The sequence below is a fragment of the Mercenaria mercenaria genome, chromosome 12 (assembly GCF_021730395.1).
Source record: "Mercenaria mercenaria strain notata chromosome 12, MADL_Memer_1, whole genome shotgun sequence".
Classification (NCBI taxonomy): Eukaryota; Metazoa; Mollusca; class Bivalvia; order Venerida; family Veneridae; genus Mercenaria; species Mercenaria mercenaria.
In genome coordinates, this window is record NC_069372.1 from 50,430,424 (window position 1) to 50,447,368 (window position 16,945).

General features: G+C 32.7%; 1 protein-coding gene across 6 annotated transcripts in view; it reads right to left on the reverse strand.

Annotated features, from left to right (window-relative positions):
* Positions 1-16,945, reverse strand: part of LOC123535289 (acetylcholinesterase collagenic tail peptide-like) — a 135,786-nt gene that overhangs the window by 106,030 nt on the left and 12,811 nt on the right. Inside the window, exon 1 of one of the 6 annotated variants that reach the window (XM_053520033.1) lies at positions 12,764-13,034. The exons of 3 other annotated variants lie outside the window; for them this stretch is intronic. In XM_053520033.1, the coding sequence (XP_053376008.1) occupies positions 12,764-12,870 (107 nt within the window). In that variant the 5' untranslated portion in view covers positions 12,871-13,034. Of the gene's footprint in view, positions 1-1,683; positions 1,928-8,335; positions 8,711-12,763; positions 13,035-16,945 lie in introns of those variants that run through there. 2 more of the 6 variants (XM_053520031.1, XM_053520027.1) reach the window with 2 other exon arrangements.

Consider the following 16,945-nt stretch of genomic DNA (forward strand, 5'->3'; position numbering starts at 1 on the left):
TAAATCAATCTTTCGATGCATGTTTGAAGATATTTTTCTCTATTCCTAAATAAGAAGATTTCCACCAAAAAAAAATGTCTCTCGTGTAATTGAGCATCATCTTAATGTTGTGAACTGTCATGAATTTGTTGTGTTTAATTTCATATTCGGGGGTTAACAGTTACCTTAAGACTTTAGATAATTTCTGTAGCCTATGATTATGTTGCAACGTTTGTGATTCCGTGTTTCTGATATAAAAAAAAACTTAGCTATAGCGATTGTGAAATAATTACAAAATATGACAGGACATTATCTTAAAATAAGGTATCGGTATATTTATCAAAACATTTTCGTAAAAAAAAAATGTTGAAAATTAGTCGAATAAAAAAAGATACATGCTACCTCACCTTTCCTTTGACGATTGTCTTCAGTATACTATATACATAATGTTCTAGAGTTCGATGTAGAAAACTGATTTAGAACAAACGTAAGTAACTATCTAAGGGTCATTATAGCCCTTATAGTTTTCAAGAGAAAGAACCTACTACATTCGTCAGGGTTGCGTAATGTGCGTGAGCTCTAAATCCCTCGTAAGTAGAAGTGTATTTTCATACACGTAAACTGACGTTTAACCAGTGTATGTATGTGCATATGGCTTTTGGTATGAGATTTGAACATGCTACATTACTCAAAATTTTGATTCATGTTAAAAATTCGTTTGACTGCGGACGGTGGGACAATTCATATCCCTCTCTTTGTCTCATACCACTAATTATCGTAAATGGGTAAACGCACGAAATTCAAAATTTTTTACTTAAAATCTTATATAAAAGCCATGCTGAACGTTTAACAACAACATTTACTATCCTGAAATATAGAGATGGAAATACTCATTTTCTAAACTTGTATTTTTTCTATTTCAGTATTAAGGTCTTTATTTACATAGTATAAGAGCACCTTTAAATCAAGCTGTTGAATATGTATTCAACCCAATAAGGAACCTTATTGTAAAGTTAACGTAAGGATAGGTTGTAATTTATTATAAATATACAAAGCATATTTCATGTACTAAAGATCCTCAGATTTACACACTATATCCGGGTGTGTAATTTCAGTTGTAAAAGGTGACTTAAAGCATTTTGACATTACGAAAATCTTTTTTTTTTTTTTTGTTTCTATATCAGAGAAAATGCTATTAGGTATTTATAAGAGTTTTATTTCAAACATACTGCGTGAAAGATACTGCCTTTTGTAAATAGATACCAAAAGAACACAAGGGTATCATTCAGCTAAATATTAGATTTTGCAAACGTGTGTTTTATGATATGCTAATATCAAATATGAGCAATATAATATTCAAAAGGCATATGAAACCGAAGGTGATATAAGTTACTTTTAAAGATCCAATTCATATCAACTGAGCTACTAGTTCACCGTGAACATTTTTCAATATAGAAGTCTATATGTTCATGCTTAATGTCACGTTTATATACACTTTTACCACATTCAGTTTTGCTAAACTTATATTTTCTACTGCAAATACGCAAATATGCATTTAAGCCGCAATTTAAAAAAGCTAATTATTGACAAATGATTAGACAGACAGACAGACAGACAGACAGACATTTTATTTCAAATCAAATAGGCTAAAAAGCCCATGATGACATACATTTGACACAAATACAATAGATTAGATACACTTACCGTGACACGGGTTGCATAGCATAATGTCCATATCCTTTCCCCTCCACGACATTCTCAATAAATATCACAAGTACAATAAACACATTTTTTTTAATAGCTGTAAACTCGTTAAATATATTTATATCCATCGTTTGAATATACTTTTATATTTTTATATGTTTATGATCGCAAGTTTAAAACAAGTCGGGGATTCTAGCTAATAAGTATAACGTATATATAAGATTATCTTGTCCTATATTAAGTTTACAAAGCATTTAACTTCGATCTCTCTGTAAATAGGTATATGCTACGCAATGATCGTAGGTGTATGGAATACTACGCTCGCTCATTGCAAATAACCTTGTCGGAATGAATTTTTCAAACAGTGGCAGATTTGGAATCATCCCTAGTGCCGATAGTAAAACCAGCATATAACAGAATTTCTTACATTAAATAGGCTTTAAAAAGCAAACCATTTTAAGTTTTGTAACTTTGCATAAACACCACTTTCTAATAAAGCAAAAAGAAAAAAAGCGAGTTTATCGAAACAAAATGAGCCATAATCTGCAATTACATTACGCTATTCATTTTTGCAATACAGATGCCGAAGTTGTTCACAGTGAGAAGACGCATCTTTTCTGCTTTTACTCAATATTCACAGCGGAAATAGAATGTACGTCTATTGTTTCACGAACTGTGCCAAACATCAACTGTTTCTGTACCATGTATTACCGCCATGATTCATTTCACATTTTTTGCCTTACCAATTGTATTTTAATATTGACAGTATTTTAATCTGACAATTTAAAATATAATAAAGCAAACACCTATATAATGACATAATAAATCGACGCGCTGTTATAAATTCTGTGAGTGCATATATATAGTTTTGCAATATCTGGCCTGCTTAATATGGAAACATAGTTTGCTCTACTTAAGGTCAAGTCTATGTCGGTATAAGTTTTCAGTTTCGGTTTTATTTATCAACTTGGCAGCGTTAAATATTCAAGCAACAAATTTCATGAACAATAGAACAACTTACAGTTAGAAACAGATTTACAAACATAACAGATAATTAAACTTGCACTGTTATTGTTTAAAAAGACTAGAACTCATGACTGTAGTTCTAGGTAAATTATTAACTAAAAAGACTAGAAATAATGACTGTAGCAACGATTTAAGAATTGTTAACACAAGAAGGCGGTTTACATTATTTAATGACAGATATTATTTTTGTATAAGTACAGACAGTTTAACCAAGTCAGCAGCTCTAAAAGTGCTTTGAAATAATTGCTGAAAGTTATACATATTTGGTCTTCTTAAATTATCTGGCAAATATTTCTACGGTCAGCATTAAATAAATGTCGTTCAGAATATACTTACAAAACATTATTTGGACATTGTTGGCATTGTCTCTGATTACGATCTAAATTTATAAAATTTCTCTTTTCAGTTACTACATCTAAAATGGCAGAGAGATAAAAGCGATCAAGCAAACACTTTTTGGTAATAATTTGAATTCTAATATGTTTGCCTCTGTTAAAATACTCTTACGCTAGAATGACGTCATATTAACGTGCGGTGACGTCAACGTTTTTGTTGCGACCAAGAAAGAGCGATTCTATATTTTATCTACTGATTGAGATGAAGGGCATATTAAAATCGAAATAATTTATAGCACAAGCGTGTTTTAACACTATTTATACACTCGGGCGGTGATGCGCCCTCGTGAGATCATTACGCCCGACGTATAACCACCCATTGTGCATAAAAAGTGTTAAAGCACTCTTTTGCTATAAATTATTTCTTAAATAATGTTCTAACTCTAAAGAATATTTAATAATAGTATTCTATGAATAATACATTTACTAGCGGTAAGCATCTGTTCTTTCCATACTTGTACATACTAGTCTGACAATATTTCAAAAATAAATAGGTGACAAAACAACTGATTTATCCAAAATTCAGCAGATTCCACTTGTTGTAATGAACATTTTATAGGTTATCCAAGGAGAGTGATAAACATTTTGTTGGTCAACTGCAAGTAATTAAGTACGTGAAATAACCAATCACTGTATCCGGTTCATGTTTTAACTGTTCTCTGATCCGTACAAGTCCCCTTCTATTTTTAAACCCCTTCTCTCTTACGTCTGTCGAGGTCAAACAAAAATGTACAAAATGGAATTTGTGATACAAAGGCTGTATTAGGCATACACAGGCTGTATTAGGCAGAAATATAGCAATGATTACTCAACAGAAAAAAAACATTTAGTTCCTTCACGGACGGACTATTGTCATACAGACTCTAGCTCTTGTGAATGGATAAACACTCAAGTTACTTCTACTGCCATATAGTTGTATTGGCGGTAGCTCGTTAATTTAACAGGTTCAAAAAGTTTCTAATTCATCAATTAAGGTCTATAATAATTGGCTGGCATGTGGCTTTTCAATTAGTACATGTCTAAATGAGTCTGGTAAGAAATTTCATACGGTTACGTAACACAGAAATTTAGGCCATTGCAAAAACTGTTATAATAACTCCCGCTCTTTGTATTCAATTAAAAAAAGAACAGCAGATGAGAAGCTTATTAACAGGTTAGATATTCATAAAATAACTTAGTCTGTTCCTTGCAATATTTGCGTACAAACATATCTACAAACAGTAGTATATCTACAAGCAGTAAGTTATCAATAAGCAAAATCACCTGACGTATTAAGTTATTGTATAATAAGATGTTAAGCCAAATCAAGAACTATTTTCCATTATATTTATGTGGTTTTCAATCATCAGACTTGACCTTATTTGAACCATTTAGACGACTTAATGGAGAAGAAAATGGAATGTGATCATGACTACTTGAAAATCCCGTATCCTCAAAAAAATCTTATTTCAGTAAGTTTCTTCTTGGGTGTAACGAAAGGAACCAAAACAAAACTAAAAATTTTAAAATTACAACAATCATTCAAGGTGCGTCATAGATCTGATACTGCACGCTTACCATTCAGTCAAGCTGTGTCATAGATCTGATACTGCAAGCTTACCATTCATTCAAGGTGTTTCATAGATCTGATACTGCACGCTTACCATTCATTCAAGGTGTGTTATAGATCTGATACTGCAGGCTTACCATTCATTCAAAGTGTATCATAGATCTGAGACTGCAGGTTTACCATTCATTCAAAGTGTATCATAGATCTGAGACTGCAGGCTTACCATTCATTCAAAGTGTATCATAGATCTGAGACTGCAGGTTTACCATTCATTCAAAGTGTATCATAGATCTGAGACTGCAGGCTTACCATTCATTCAAAGTGTATCATAGATCTGATACTGCAAGCTTACCATTCATTGAAAGTGTATCATAGATCTGAGACTGCAAGCTTACCATTCATTCAAGGTGTACCATAGATCTGAGACTGCAAGCTTACCATTCATTGAAAGTGTATCATAGATCTGAGACTGCAAGCTTACCATTCATTGAAAGTGTATCATAGATCTGAGACTGCAAGCTTACCATTCATTCAAGGTGTACCATAGATCTGATACTGCAAGCTTACCATTACCACTCATTCAAAGTGTATCATAGATCTGATACTGCAAGCTTACCATTCATTGAAAGTGTATCATAGATCTGAGACTGCAAGCTTACCATTCATTCAAGGTGTACCATAGATCTGATACTGCAAGCTTACCTTTACCATTCATTCAAAGTGTATCATAGATTTGATACTGCAAGCTTACCATTCATTGAAAGTGTATCATAGATCTGAGACTGCAAGCTTACCATTCATTCAAAGTGTATCATTGATCTGATACTGCAAGCTTACCGTTCATTGAAAGTGTATCATATATCTGAGACTGCAAGCTTACCATTCATTCAAGGTGTACCATAGATCTGATACTGCAAGCTTACCATTACCATTCATTCAAAGTGATTCATAGATCTGATACTGCAAGCTTACCATTCATTGAAAGTGTATCATAGATCTGAGACTGCAAGCTTATCATTCATTCAAGGTGTACCATAGATCTGATACTGCAAGCTTACCATTTCCATTCATTCAAAGTGTATCATAGATCTGATACTGCAAGCTTACCATTCATTGAAAGTGTATCATAGATCTGAGACTGCAAGCTTACCATTCATTCAAAGTGTGTCATAGATCTGATACTGCAAGCTTACCATTACCATTCATTCAAGGTGTGTCATAGATCTGATACTGCACGCTTACCATTTATTCAAGGTGTGTCATAGATCTGATACTGCAAGCTTACCATTCATTCAAAGTGTATCATAGATCTGATACTGCAAGCTTACCATTCATTCAAGGTGTATCATAGATCTGATACTGCAGGCTTACCATTCATTCAACGTGTATCATAGATCTGATACTGCAGGCTTACCATTCATTCAAAGTGTATCATAGATCTGATACTGCAAGCTTACCATTCATTCAAGGTGTGTCATAGATCTGATACTGCAAGCTTACCATTCATTCAAAGTGATTCATAGATCTGATACTGCAAGCTTATCATTCATTCAAAGTGTGTCATAGATCTGATACTGCAAGCTTACCATTCATTCAAGGTGTGTCATAGATCTGATACTGCAAGCTTACCATTCATTCAAAGTGTATCATAGATCTGATACTGCAAGCTTACCATTCATTCAAGGTGTTTCATAGATCTGATACTGCAAGCTTACCATTCATTCAACGTGTATCATAGATCTGGGCTTACCATTCATTCAACGTGTATCATAGATATGAGAATCTGAAGTTGACATCAGTGGTGCAAAAAGACAGTCCATAATATACAAGCTGCTAAATAAATCGTCAGCCGATATTTTATAATCTTTTCTATAAAGTTGAATGTGATATCGTTATAATGTAGAGTTACATTATAAAGATAAACATTTATTTAAGCTTCAACACTTTTCTAAAAACCATTACATTAACCCCATAAGAAGTGATAATATTTTTTCGTTCATTACATTCTATAAGTTACAAGCTATCTATCTTTCTTAAATATCTGTTAACAATATGTTAACATGTTAAACTGTACGTATTTGTACAGAGGGATTAATCTTTTAAATCAATCTTTCGACACTTTATTTCGAGATGTCTTCTCTCGTCGTAAATTGACATGAATACCCTATATCAATATCAGCAAAAACAATGCGTATCATATAACTCGGAGTTATCTGATACGCTAATAAGGTAACTTGATACGACTTAGTTAAATCACGACTTAAGGTATCTATCCACATTACATCAGTTTGTATAACGTACGAAATCAATAAAATCGTTCGAAATCAGTATTTTACTAATACAGGTACTGGTCTTAAACAAAGTAATTTTAAACCGCCTCGGTAGCCTTGTGGTAGAGCGTCCGCTTTGAGTGTGGGATGTCTTGGGTTCGATCCCCGTCAGGGTCATGCTAAAGACGTGAAAAATGGTACTAGTAGCTCCCTTGCTTGGCGCTAAGTATTAAAAAGGAAACTGGCCTCTTCTCCCATACCCTAATGGTGATGAATTCCATCAGGAAAGAGGTGTCGAGAGTGATCGATATAAGTTGTAGAACTTTTATCACAATTGACCTAAAATAAATTGGTATAACCTAAATAAAGTAATGACCACCTATGTTCGTCCTGTTTGCATTAACTGCACGATTGCCATATTGTTCTTTGGAATTATGTAGTAAATAGATATCTTAATCTACATATATGACAATTTTACCATAAAATATGTTTCTATCCCACAAATCAATTTTGTGTTGTTTTTATGTCGGTGAAAAAATGTATGTATAAAGGTATTTGTATAGTGGCTGTAAAGTAGTTGATAAGATATCAACTGTTTAACTTGATTTCCTTAATAAAAAGCTGATCAGTTCCGCCTTTTGTAAATAGATTTGAGCAAAACATCGCGAAAGTGTTTGTTGGAATATTACATCACCTGCAATAAAATGTGTTTTATATTGCATCATCATTTTAATGTACCTTCGTTAATGAAATATAACTGAAGCAGACAGAAAATATGAACAGATAATAGTCAGCTTTTTTCCATTTTTTTTTTTTTTTTTTTTGGTTTTTTTTTTTTTTGTTGTTTTTTGGGGGATTTTTTTCAAGCAAGGCCGGAGACAACATCAAATGCATATTTTTTGCTCAAGGCGTCATCATGCCTGATATATGAATGTATACAAGCAATAAAACAATATGTAAACCCGTTTGTGTCTATGTATGTAAACACAAAATTTGTATGCATTTATTTCAACTCGTATTTGTCCAAATAAGGATACCTCGAAAAAATATATTTTCAGCGGGAAGATACTAAAAGTCGCTTTTACTTAAAAACTGAGATTCCATTTTCATGCCACTGTTGCTTAAAGGATAATGGATTACGGATGGTTAAGGCCAATGACTTCAAACCACTTGGTATTCACCGCTTTGAGTTCGATATTTCGCATAGGATGTAGAAATCTTTTATATGAGGAAACAAGCCATCTGGCTTATGGAAAGTCGTTGGTTCTACCAAAGTGCTCGCTCGTGTCTGAAGTAACGCCAGGAGCGACACGTGACGACGTCATCCGCCATCTAAAGCTAAAAAGTCGCAGTATGAAAAGGAATTGCGTCGATGTGACGTTAATAACAATTAAAAGGCAAAACAAACTTACTTTGACACAATTCGCGTATATCTCCTACAGTCCACCATTATCTGAAGCAGTGAACTTAGCAGAAATAACAAAAGTAATCCAGACACTGAAAACTTGCTTAATATATTTAAATCCATCGTTAATAAAACACAATTCGAAAATACTTCTATGATTGAAGTCGCGCGCCAAGTTTATACCGTAGATATCTTATGCAGCGTTTGCTTGTTTTGTTAAATATTTATGTTATGAACACATACCCTTAGTGGACCCTAATTTAAAACAAATTTTGATTTATTTATAAATCATCGGTCTTATATTAAGTTTACATCCACCAATCTGTTAGAATTGTGTACGCTTAAAAAGACCAGAGTTTATCACATAAAGCAAAAACATCATGCACAATATGCATAGGCAGTGTTTAAGATAAACCAACATCGTGTTTAATTAGTCTGTCATACAAGTGACCACTTAAACAAAAACAACTTCCTCATTTAGAAAGTTCTAACATTCGTATAAACATTTTAAAAAATAGCTTGCCGAACAATTTGTGTTGTGAATGTAGACTTCGTTCTAAAACTGCAGGTATAAATACATCATTAATTCCAGGAATATAACACCTACCAAAATGAATGATATATGTTTTATCACTAATACATAAAAGCAGAAAAATAGCTTGATAAATGATTCGACATATCATGCCAAACTTGATTTATTAATCGCTCGAATTAGCGTAAACTGAGTTTCGTATAACTAAGAGAACCTTATTTTGTAGGCCAGCATATAATACCAACCTTAGTTTGTGTGTTAAAGTGACTTTTAATTATATCTAATATGATTTTGCCATAAATACCATATTTGGTAATGCCTATAAAAGGAAAAATCATTGACGTCACTGTGCCAAATATGGCTGCCATTTCATTCAGTTGATAATATTTGATTTTGAATTAACATATCATTTTTGTTTTTAGTCCGATTTTCAATTTTATCAAATTAAACTCTTTCTAAATACATACATTATCAATTGTTGGATATTCCCCTCCAAGCATATGGCATAGCCCGTCAAATTACACAAGTCACTTCGATATAGCCTATACTTATTTTTTCAAGTACATAATGTTACATTGGTTATATTTCAGACCGCCTATCTAAGAGAAATATTTTTCAAACCACAACATTATTTTTTTAATTTTTATTTTTTCACTTTTATTTTCTTCTCAGCTATGATTATCTATGATTCGTGGTGAAATATATACTATCTATTTCGATGAATACCATTTACATTGTAACTTAGACATGTCACCTTGTTATACCTATAATGAAATGTGTTCATCTTATGTAAGCCGTAATCCCATTATGTAATGTGGCATTCTTTGGACGTAAATGTATTTATTTATTTATTTTGTTGAGTTTATCGTCGCACCGACACAATTATAGGTGATATGACGACTTTCAGCTTTGATGGTGGAGGAAGACCCAAGGTGCCCCTTCGTGCATTATTTCATCACGAGCGGGCACCTGGGTAGAACCACCGACCTTCCGTATTCCAGCTGGATGGCTTCCGCACATGAAGAATTCAACGCCCCGAGTGAGGTTCGAGCCTACATCAATGAGGGGCAAATGATTTGAAGTCAGCGACCTTAACCTTGGACGTAAATGTAACTGAATGCGCACAAATCGCATACGGAAAATGTATCATGACGATTTACAACCTTAATATAGCGGTATAAATTAGTTCTATGCCTGAAAGAAAGATCAAAGACTATCAATTTTATCAATGTTGTCATCCGTATTTATTTACAATAAATTTGTACTAAATCGAAAAGTAAATCGGATTTAATTAATTATATGTATAATTTCATTATTTTGGATATCGTGGGTAGTACCGTTTGATACTCCCTTGACAGATATAATATATGAATAATTCAGAGAGAAACCCACACGTTATTCTTAGAGTATCATAATAGAGAAAAAAATCAAATACAAACATATACAAATTATTACGTTAACATATAATTGCAACAATTAAATGTCTTAATCATGAATAAAATAAATTTCAATAAAGCAGGACGTTAAATCTACCTACTTGAAATACAAAATAAACTATTACCGAGCTTACAAAGGAAGGAAATGGCTCCGGTCATTGTGTTGCAATGAATACGCCGAGGATCTATTCCAAATAATGCGGGGCGGGCGGATGTAGGGATTATGATTTTGGTAATAGCCTAAATAACAATCATACACTATGGAGTAAACATGTATATCATTCGTTATAGCATTTTAATTTGAACTGAAAGTATCACATTAATAAATAAATGGAATCTGCACCGAGAAAACCTTTTCCAGTCAGTTCATTTCCATGTTATGAAAGCACTAAAATATCTCATTTCCAGATTTTCTCACTGTTTTTGATCGGTAACGGAAATGACTAGAGGACCCCACTTAAAAAGGTTTAACACTTATTTGAGAATTTATAAGTTTCCATTTTGACATCAAGTGCATGTAGCATTTTCCTTCTGTGGTTCATTCGTTAATACTTTTGAGAAAGACCATAAAGTGATAAAAGTTGAAAAGGACCATTTTTGATTGTTGTTTTCTATTGATTTGTCAATACAATCATCAAAGTTTTCTCATTTCAATAAGAGACATGAAGAGAGAAAAAAATATTATGATAAACTGTGACAGCCTTTTTTCGTACGTCAGTCATACTTTGGTGACTATTGATGGAAGTAAAGATACATTTTCAACTTTTCATTTTCACTTTTTAAAATTCGATTCTCTTAAATCTGATTTGTTGAAATGTGCTCAGAGGAACAGGTTTTCTGGCATTCTAAAAATTCTTATTTGTTATTGATAATTAAAGCAAATATGAAAGAACTTGCGTATGCAGAAATAGAAAGAGAGTGAAAGTTAATCCTTAATAGCTGGAGGAATATAGGTGCAATTATTTCTAGGTAATATAGCCATCTGACCTTCGGTCAGCAAGATCTGGCTGATAAAAAGATATCATATAACATTAATGTCTTGGAACGTATACATTTTTTGTTCTAAAACCATCGTTTATTCTCAAGTATATCAAGAATGCACTTGTATATGTGATATAAAACAGCAGAAAATAATGTAACAGACGAATAGCTACATAAATCATCAGTTGCCACTTTGTAATCTTTCGCATCAAGTGGGATGAAATATAATGGAACTAGTTTTTGTAGAAACCGCCGCATTGTTTACTTACACCATTCTGCATGCTCAGCATTTCTATATTTCCTACCACAACACTTTCTTGCCATTAAGTCATAAGAGATAATAAACTTTTTTTTCATATTTTGTATTTAAGAAGTTTTACCCTATCTGTCTCTCAAATATCAGTAAACAACATGTTGATATTTCAGTCATGGATATTTTTACAGTTTGCTAATCTTTTAAACCAATCTTTCAACACTTTATTTGGAGAGGTCATCTCTCGTCATGAGTCGACATGAATACCCTTGATCAGTGTCAGCAAAAACAATGCATCTTGTGTAGTTCAGAGTTATCTGATATGAAATGACTTGACACGGATAACAAAGGTAACTATTTACATTCCACAATTTGGGTACAATCTAAATAGAAATTCTATTTATACCAAAATAGATAAAAAGACTTCACATGCCTTTTAACAGGATTTGATTACAAAAAAAAATCTTGTTTCGCTGTGATCGGCTCATCTGATGGGTATATGATCGGAAGCGATGCGGTTTTACTACAGACTGCTAAAACGAGTTTTTGAACACCATTTTCTGGTTTCGTTATTTGTATGAACATTTACATCTTGCCCTTCGAAACTGTCTCGTTAGAAAATATAACTGCTATATGGGTATTAGCATTATATGTATATATCCATAATAGAAATATGCGATGATACCTTTTCACCCACTTATCCAATGCAGATGCATGCCATATTTAACGCAACAAATGTGCTGCATTATTTTTCAGATATTCTGTAAACCTTTTAAACTCTTCATGTTTTTATTTATACTTCTTATCTGCAAACTCCAAGACAGTTTACCCTTTTCAGTTCTCTTTTCTCGTCTAGAATATAACTTATAGTGCTATTTTAGGTCATTTCATACTTTAAGCATTGCTGTGAATATCTAAAATTATATGCGAACAAAAGACTATAACATTTCTTATTTCATAAACTAAAGTTTAATCTCTTCAGTACCTTCAAAATGTATTCAATATTTTGAATAACTTCAAATTACAGTGTTATATACGTATTTGAGCCTGTACACATTCAGAGATAAGAAGTAATTTATTATATCCATACATAAAAGTATTCAGGATGTTAATTGTAAAATAATCATATTTACAAATTACAATCTTAAAAAGACCTTCCATTTTCGTACTACACATTGCACAAATTCCTTTAAAGGCTTCTAACTGAAATCTGAGGAAAATGTTTAAACTTACTTTGACACGGGATGCATTACATAGCGACCATATCCCATACAATCTGTCTTTTTCGCATACAGTAACACTAGTAGAAATAACACAGGTCGTTTTATAGATGAAAACATGTTTCATATCATTAAATCCAACATTTATAACACATCTATGTTTAAAATCGCACACTAGTATGTAACGCAGATCTGAAGTTAAAAAAATGTCGGGAACTTCAATACTTATACCGTATGTATATTTATAAGATTATCTTGTCCTATATTTTGTTTACAAAGCACTTAACTTCCACCCATATGTTATAATTGTGTTCTCTATTTAATGATAATGAGTTTATTTCAAAGGTATTCAGCAAATGGTGCTCGTTCGCAGATAACTGATGACGACACAAACGCTTCGAAAAATATCATGAAAACAGGATAAATCGAAGAAATAAACATCTATAGTTTTACACATTTCTGTTTTAGCCCATGAAAAAAAGCTACTGTGTAAAAATACATCATGCTATTAATCTTGCAAAACAGTTCAAAATATGAATATCATCTGCCAAAGAGATAAATGTAGTTTATTTTTAGCCAAGAAATTCAACAACTAAATTTTCAACAACTAAATGTTAGGTTAAATATAGAAAGCGAGAAAAAAACTTCGCCCACAAATTTAGGACGTGTAGGCAGGAATACGATTCATTCCAAATATATTAGACCTAGATATTGAATCACATTTTTAAAAAAAAAAAGAGCAAACGATTAAATCGATAGGGTATTTTAGCAATTTGTGTTGGCCTCCAACTTTAAAGTGCATGGGTCCAATTATTTATAGAAAAGAATAGACTGCAATTGATATAGATCCGCCCTGTCTGTTACCCCTCCTATAACCTCCTTTCTGATCCCCCTTTCTTTGACACACCCATCCTTCGACTCCGTCTAACCTCTGTATTACATTACTACTAGTGAAGTACAAAGTTAATACGAAAAGATCAACCAATGAATCTAGACATGTTTAACAACATGCTCAGTCAAGGCGTGTTGTTGCTTGAAACTTGTAACTGCAACTTAAACTCGTTCAAAGATCAATACGGTCTATAAATTATTCGCTTTAGCGGGCATGTTATTTCTTTGATAAGTGTGAATTACAGGGGCTATGTCATAATTATAAACACACATATACGCCGAATGAATAGTGCTCTGAAAGCTGCGAAGTTTTGTTATAACTATAATATTATATTATATGTCGGTATATTTACAACAGAATGCAAGTGCTATATGCAATATCAATGATACAGAACAGCCGAAAATAATGAAATAGATAAATAAGCTGCACCATGAGAAAACCATCATAGTGCATTTGCGACCAGCATGGATCAAGACCAGCCTGCGCATCCGCACAGTCTGGTCAGGATCCATGCTGTTCGTTTCCGGTTTCTCTAACTGCAATAGGCTTTGAACGCGAACAGCATGGATCCTGACCAGACTGCGTGGATGCGCAAGCTGGTCTGGATCCATGCTGGTCGCAAATGCACTATGTTGGTTTTCTCATGGCGCGGCTCGATTTTAATAGCTTATAAATCATCAGTCTTTCGAATCTTGTGGGGAAAATATAATTCAGTCATTCTTCGACGATATCTTCTTCACGAAGCACACGTATTTCTTTTATGTTCCATTTGTCTACGTTTAAATCAAACATGTCATTCAAAACTTTAGTTATTTATCTCTTGAGTGAGCGATAATTTGTTTCATTATACTTTGTAAGCATATAAGCTCGCGTCAATTAATTCTGTCTCAAGTATGTATTTGTTTAAAGTAGCTTGACCTTTCGATCAAACATATTCATTCACTTTATTTATTTAACTCTGCTTGTCTGCAACAAATACTGATCTATAAAAAAGAATTTTATAAAACCATAGTGTTCCGAAGCAAATGAAATTCATTCAAGAAAAAATAACAGTCGCGTGCTTGATGGACCTTCGATCATTTTTCACAATGGACTTCTGTGGAAATTTATTACTATTATTATACCAGATTTATATTTTCATGATAAACACGTTCAAAGGCGCTTTACATATAGCAAATGCAGCCACACAGAGCGATCTGATCAGAGGGACAGAGTGAGATAAAGCCCCCCCCCCCCCCGCCCCCGCCCCACCAGAACAGATAGAGAGAAATAAAATGTTTTGGTGACATTTTCGCTTATGGAAAAGTTCCACAGTTTAAATTTTAATGAACATTTTCGTAGTTGTAAATTTCACTATTTTTCCTATGACCAAACAAAATGTATAGGTTATCTGTTTAATGTTGTTTTTTTTACAATTTCTCAATTGGAGTCCTTATATTACTGCATATTTATGTTCCAATTTTGATTAATTTTACATCAAAACCAAGCAATTGTCAAAATTTATCCAAAAAAAAGACAATAACGCTAAAACTCTATATACTACATTTAGCATTATTCTAAGTTTTCCAGATAAAAGACGTTACGCCGCATCTGTCAGTTAATCAAACGTTTAAAACTACCTTTATATTTTAAGCCATTCGTTAAATACGTATATGTGATCCCTTTTTCCGTCCATGTTACTGAAACCGCAACAATAAGTAATTCATTAAGCCCATACATAACATGTATTTCGGACCTTAGTGCTAGATCCTCGTATTTACATACTACATAGCTTGGTTTCTATTTCAGTGGTATAAGATGATTTAAAGCATTTCACATAATAACTACGGAAAATTAATTTATTTATTTTGTGTTAGATATAAGTCAAAATATACATATACAAGTAGAAGTAACGTCTGAAAAGATATAAAAATGTTTATTTGTATTTCTTTTTATTTCGTGAATAAAACATTCTGCCGAATACCACTATTTGCCAATGAAATACAAACAAAATCAAATGTAAAAACTTGACGTTGGAACGAAACATAAAGGATATATAAGACGGGAAAAGAAAAGCTTATTCATCGAACATTTAAACATCTTTCCATCCGGGATAAAAAAGCTCCATGCAGGCTTAGTTTTGTGAAGAAATGCCGGAAATTAATAACTTCGGTAGCTCGTTAATTTTAAACAAACCGGTTCAAAGACATTCTAATTCATAATAATGTTATTACTTTGTAAACATGCGGAAACTCCGCCCTGATGACAGTATGTAAAACACTAAACAGAATTATAAGCAGTTAAGTAACCGCCAGAGATTGAAGTTGATGTTCGTGAATTAATTGTTTTTATTGGGTTTAATGTCACTACAACGCAATCATAACTCATATGGCGACTTTCATAGATTACAAAATATTGGTATTTGTGGTAAAATGTTACTTGCCATTAAGACCGAGAGTTACATAACCCTGTTTCATCTTGTGCCCGAGCAAATGCTCATAAAACTGATTGGTTTAATGTAAATTGTGGATTAAGACAAGGTTGTATATTGTCACCCATATTGTTCAATTTTTTCATAAATGACCTTGCTGTATACCTAAAATCTTTGCATTTTGGTATTCAGATAAATATTGTATCCATTTTACTTTATGCAGATGATATTCTGTTAATAGCAGATAGTGAACAGAACCTTCAAACTTTGTTAATGCCTTAAATAATTGGTCTGACAGAAATGATATGTCAATAAATGTCAGTAAAAGTAATATTGTCTATTTCCGTACACACTCTGTACCTAGATGTAGTACTGTGTTTACATGTGGCGGTTACTGCCAAGATGGTAGCTCAGAGTGATAGTCGTGCAATGGGTTTGCTTATTGCCAAAGTTAAGGTTATTAGAACTTAATGTACATTTAAACAGGACGAAAAGTATTGTAATATGATGATACCAAAATTAAGCTGGAGTTGCTCCACTGCGCATTGAAACTCGATATAAAGGTTTGCCTACTAATAGGCGAATCTATCCATTTTGTATTGACAATAATGACAGTAACACTGAGGATGAATGTTATTTGTACAGTGATATAAGAAATACCTTGTTTGAAAGTGCCAAAGTTTCTGAAACTAATTTTATAAGTTTATGAAATAATGATAAAATGAAATTGCTTTTTACTGATAATAACATGATAAGAATTTTAGCCATAACCTGCTTTTTAATACTACAAAGAAGACATTTTTACATGTGTAAACAATGCCTTTGTGTTTTAAATGTATAAATCTTTTATAATGTTTGGGTATTAAATGCTACCTACAAATGTAAAACATGTG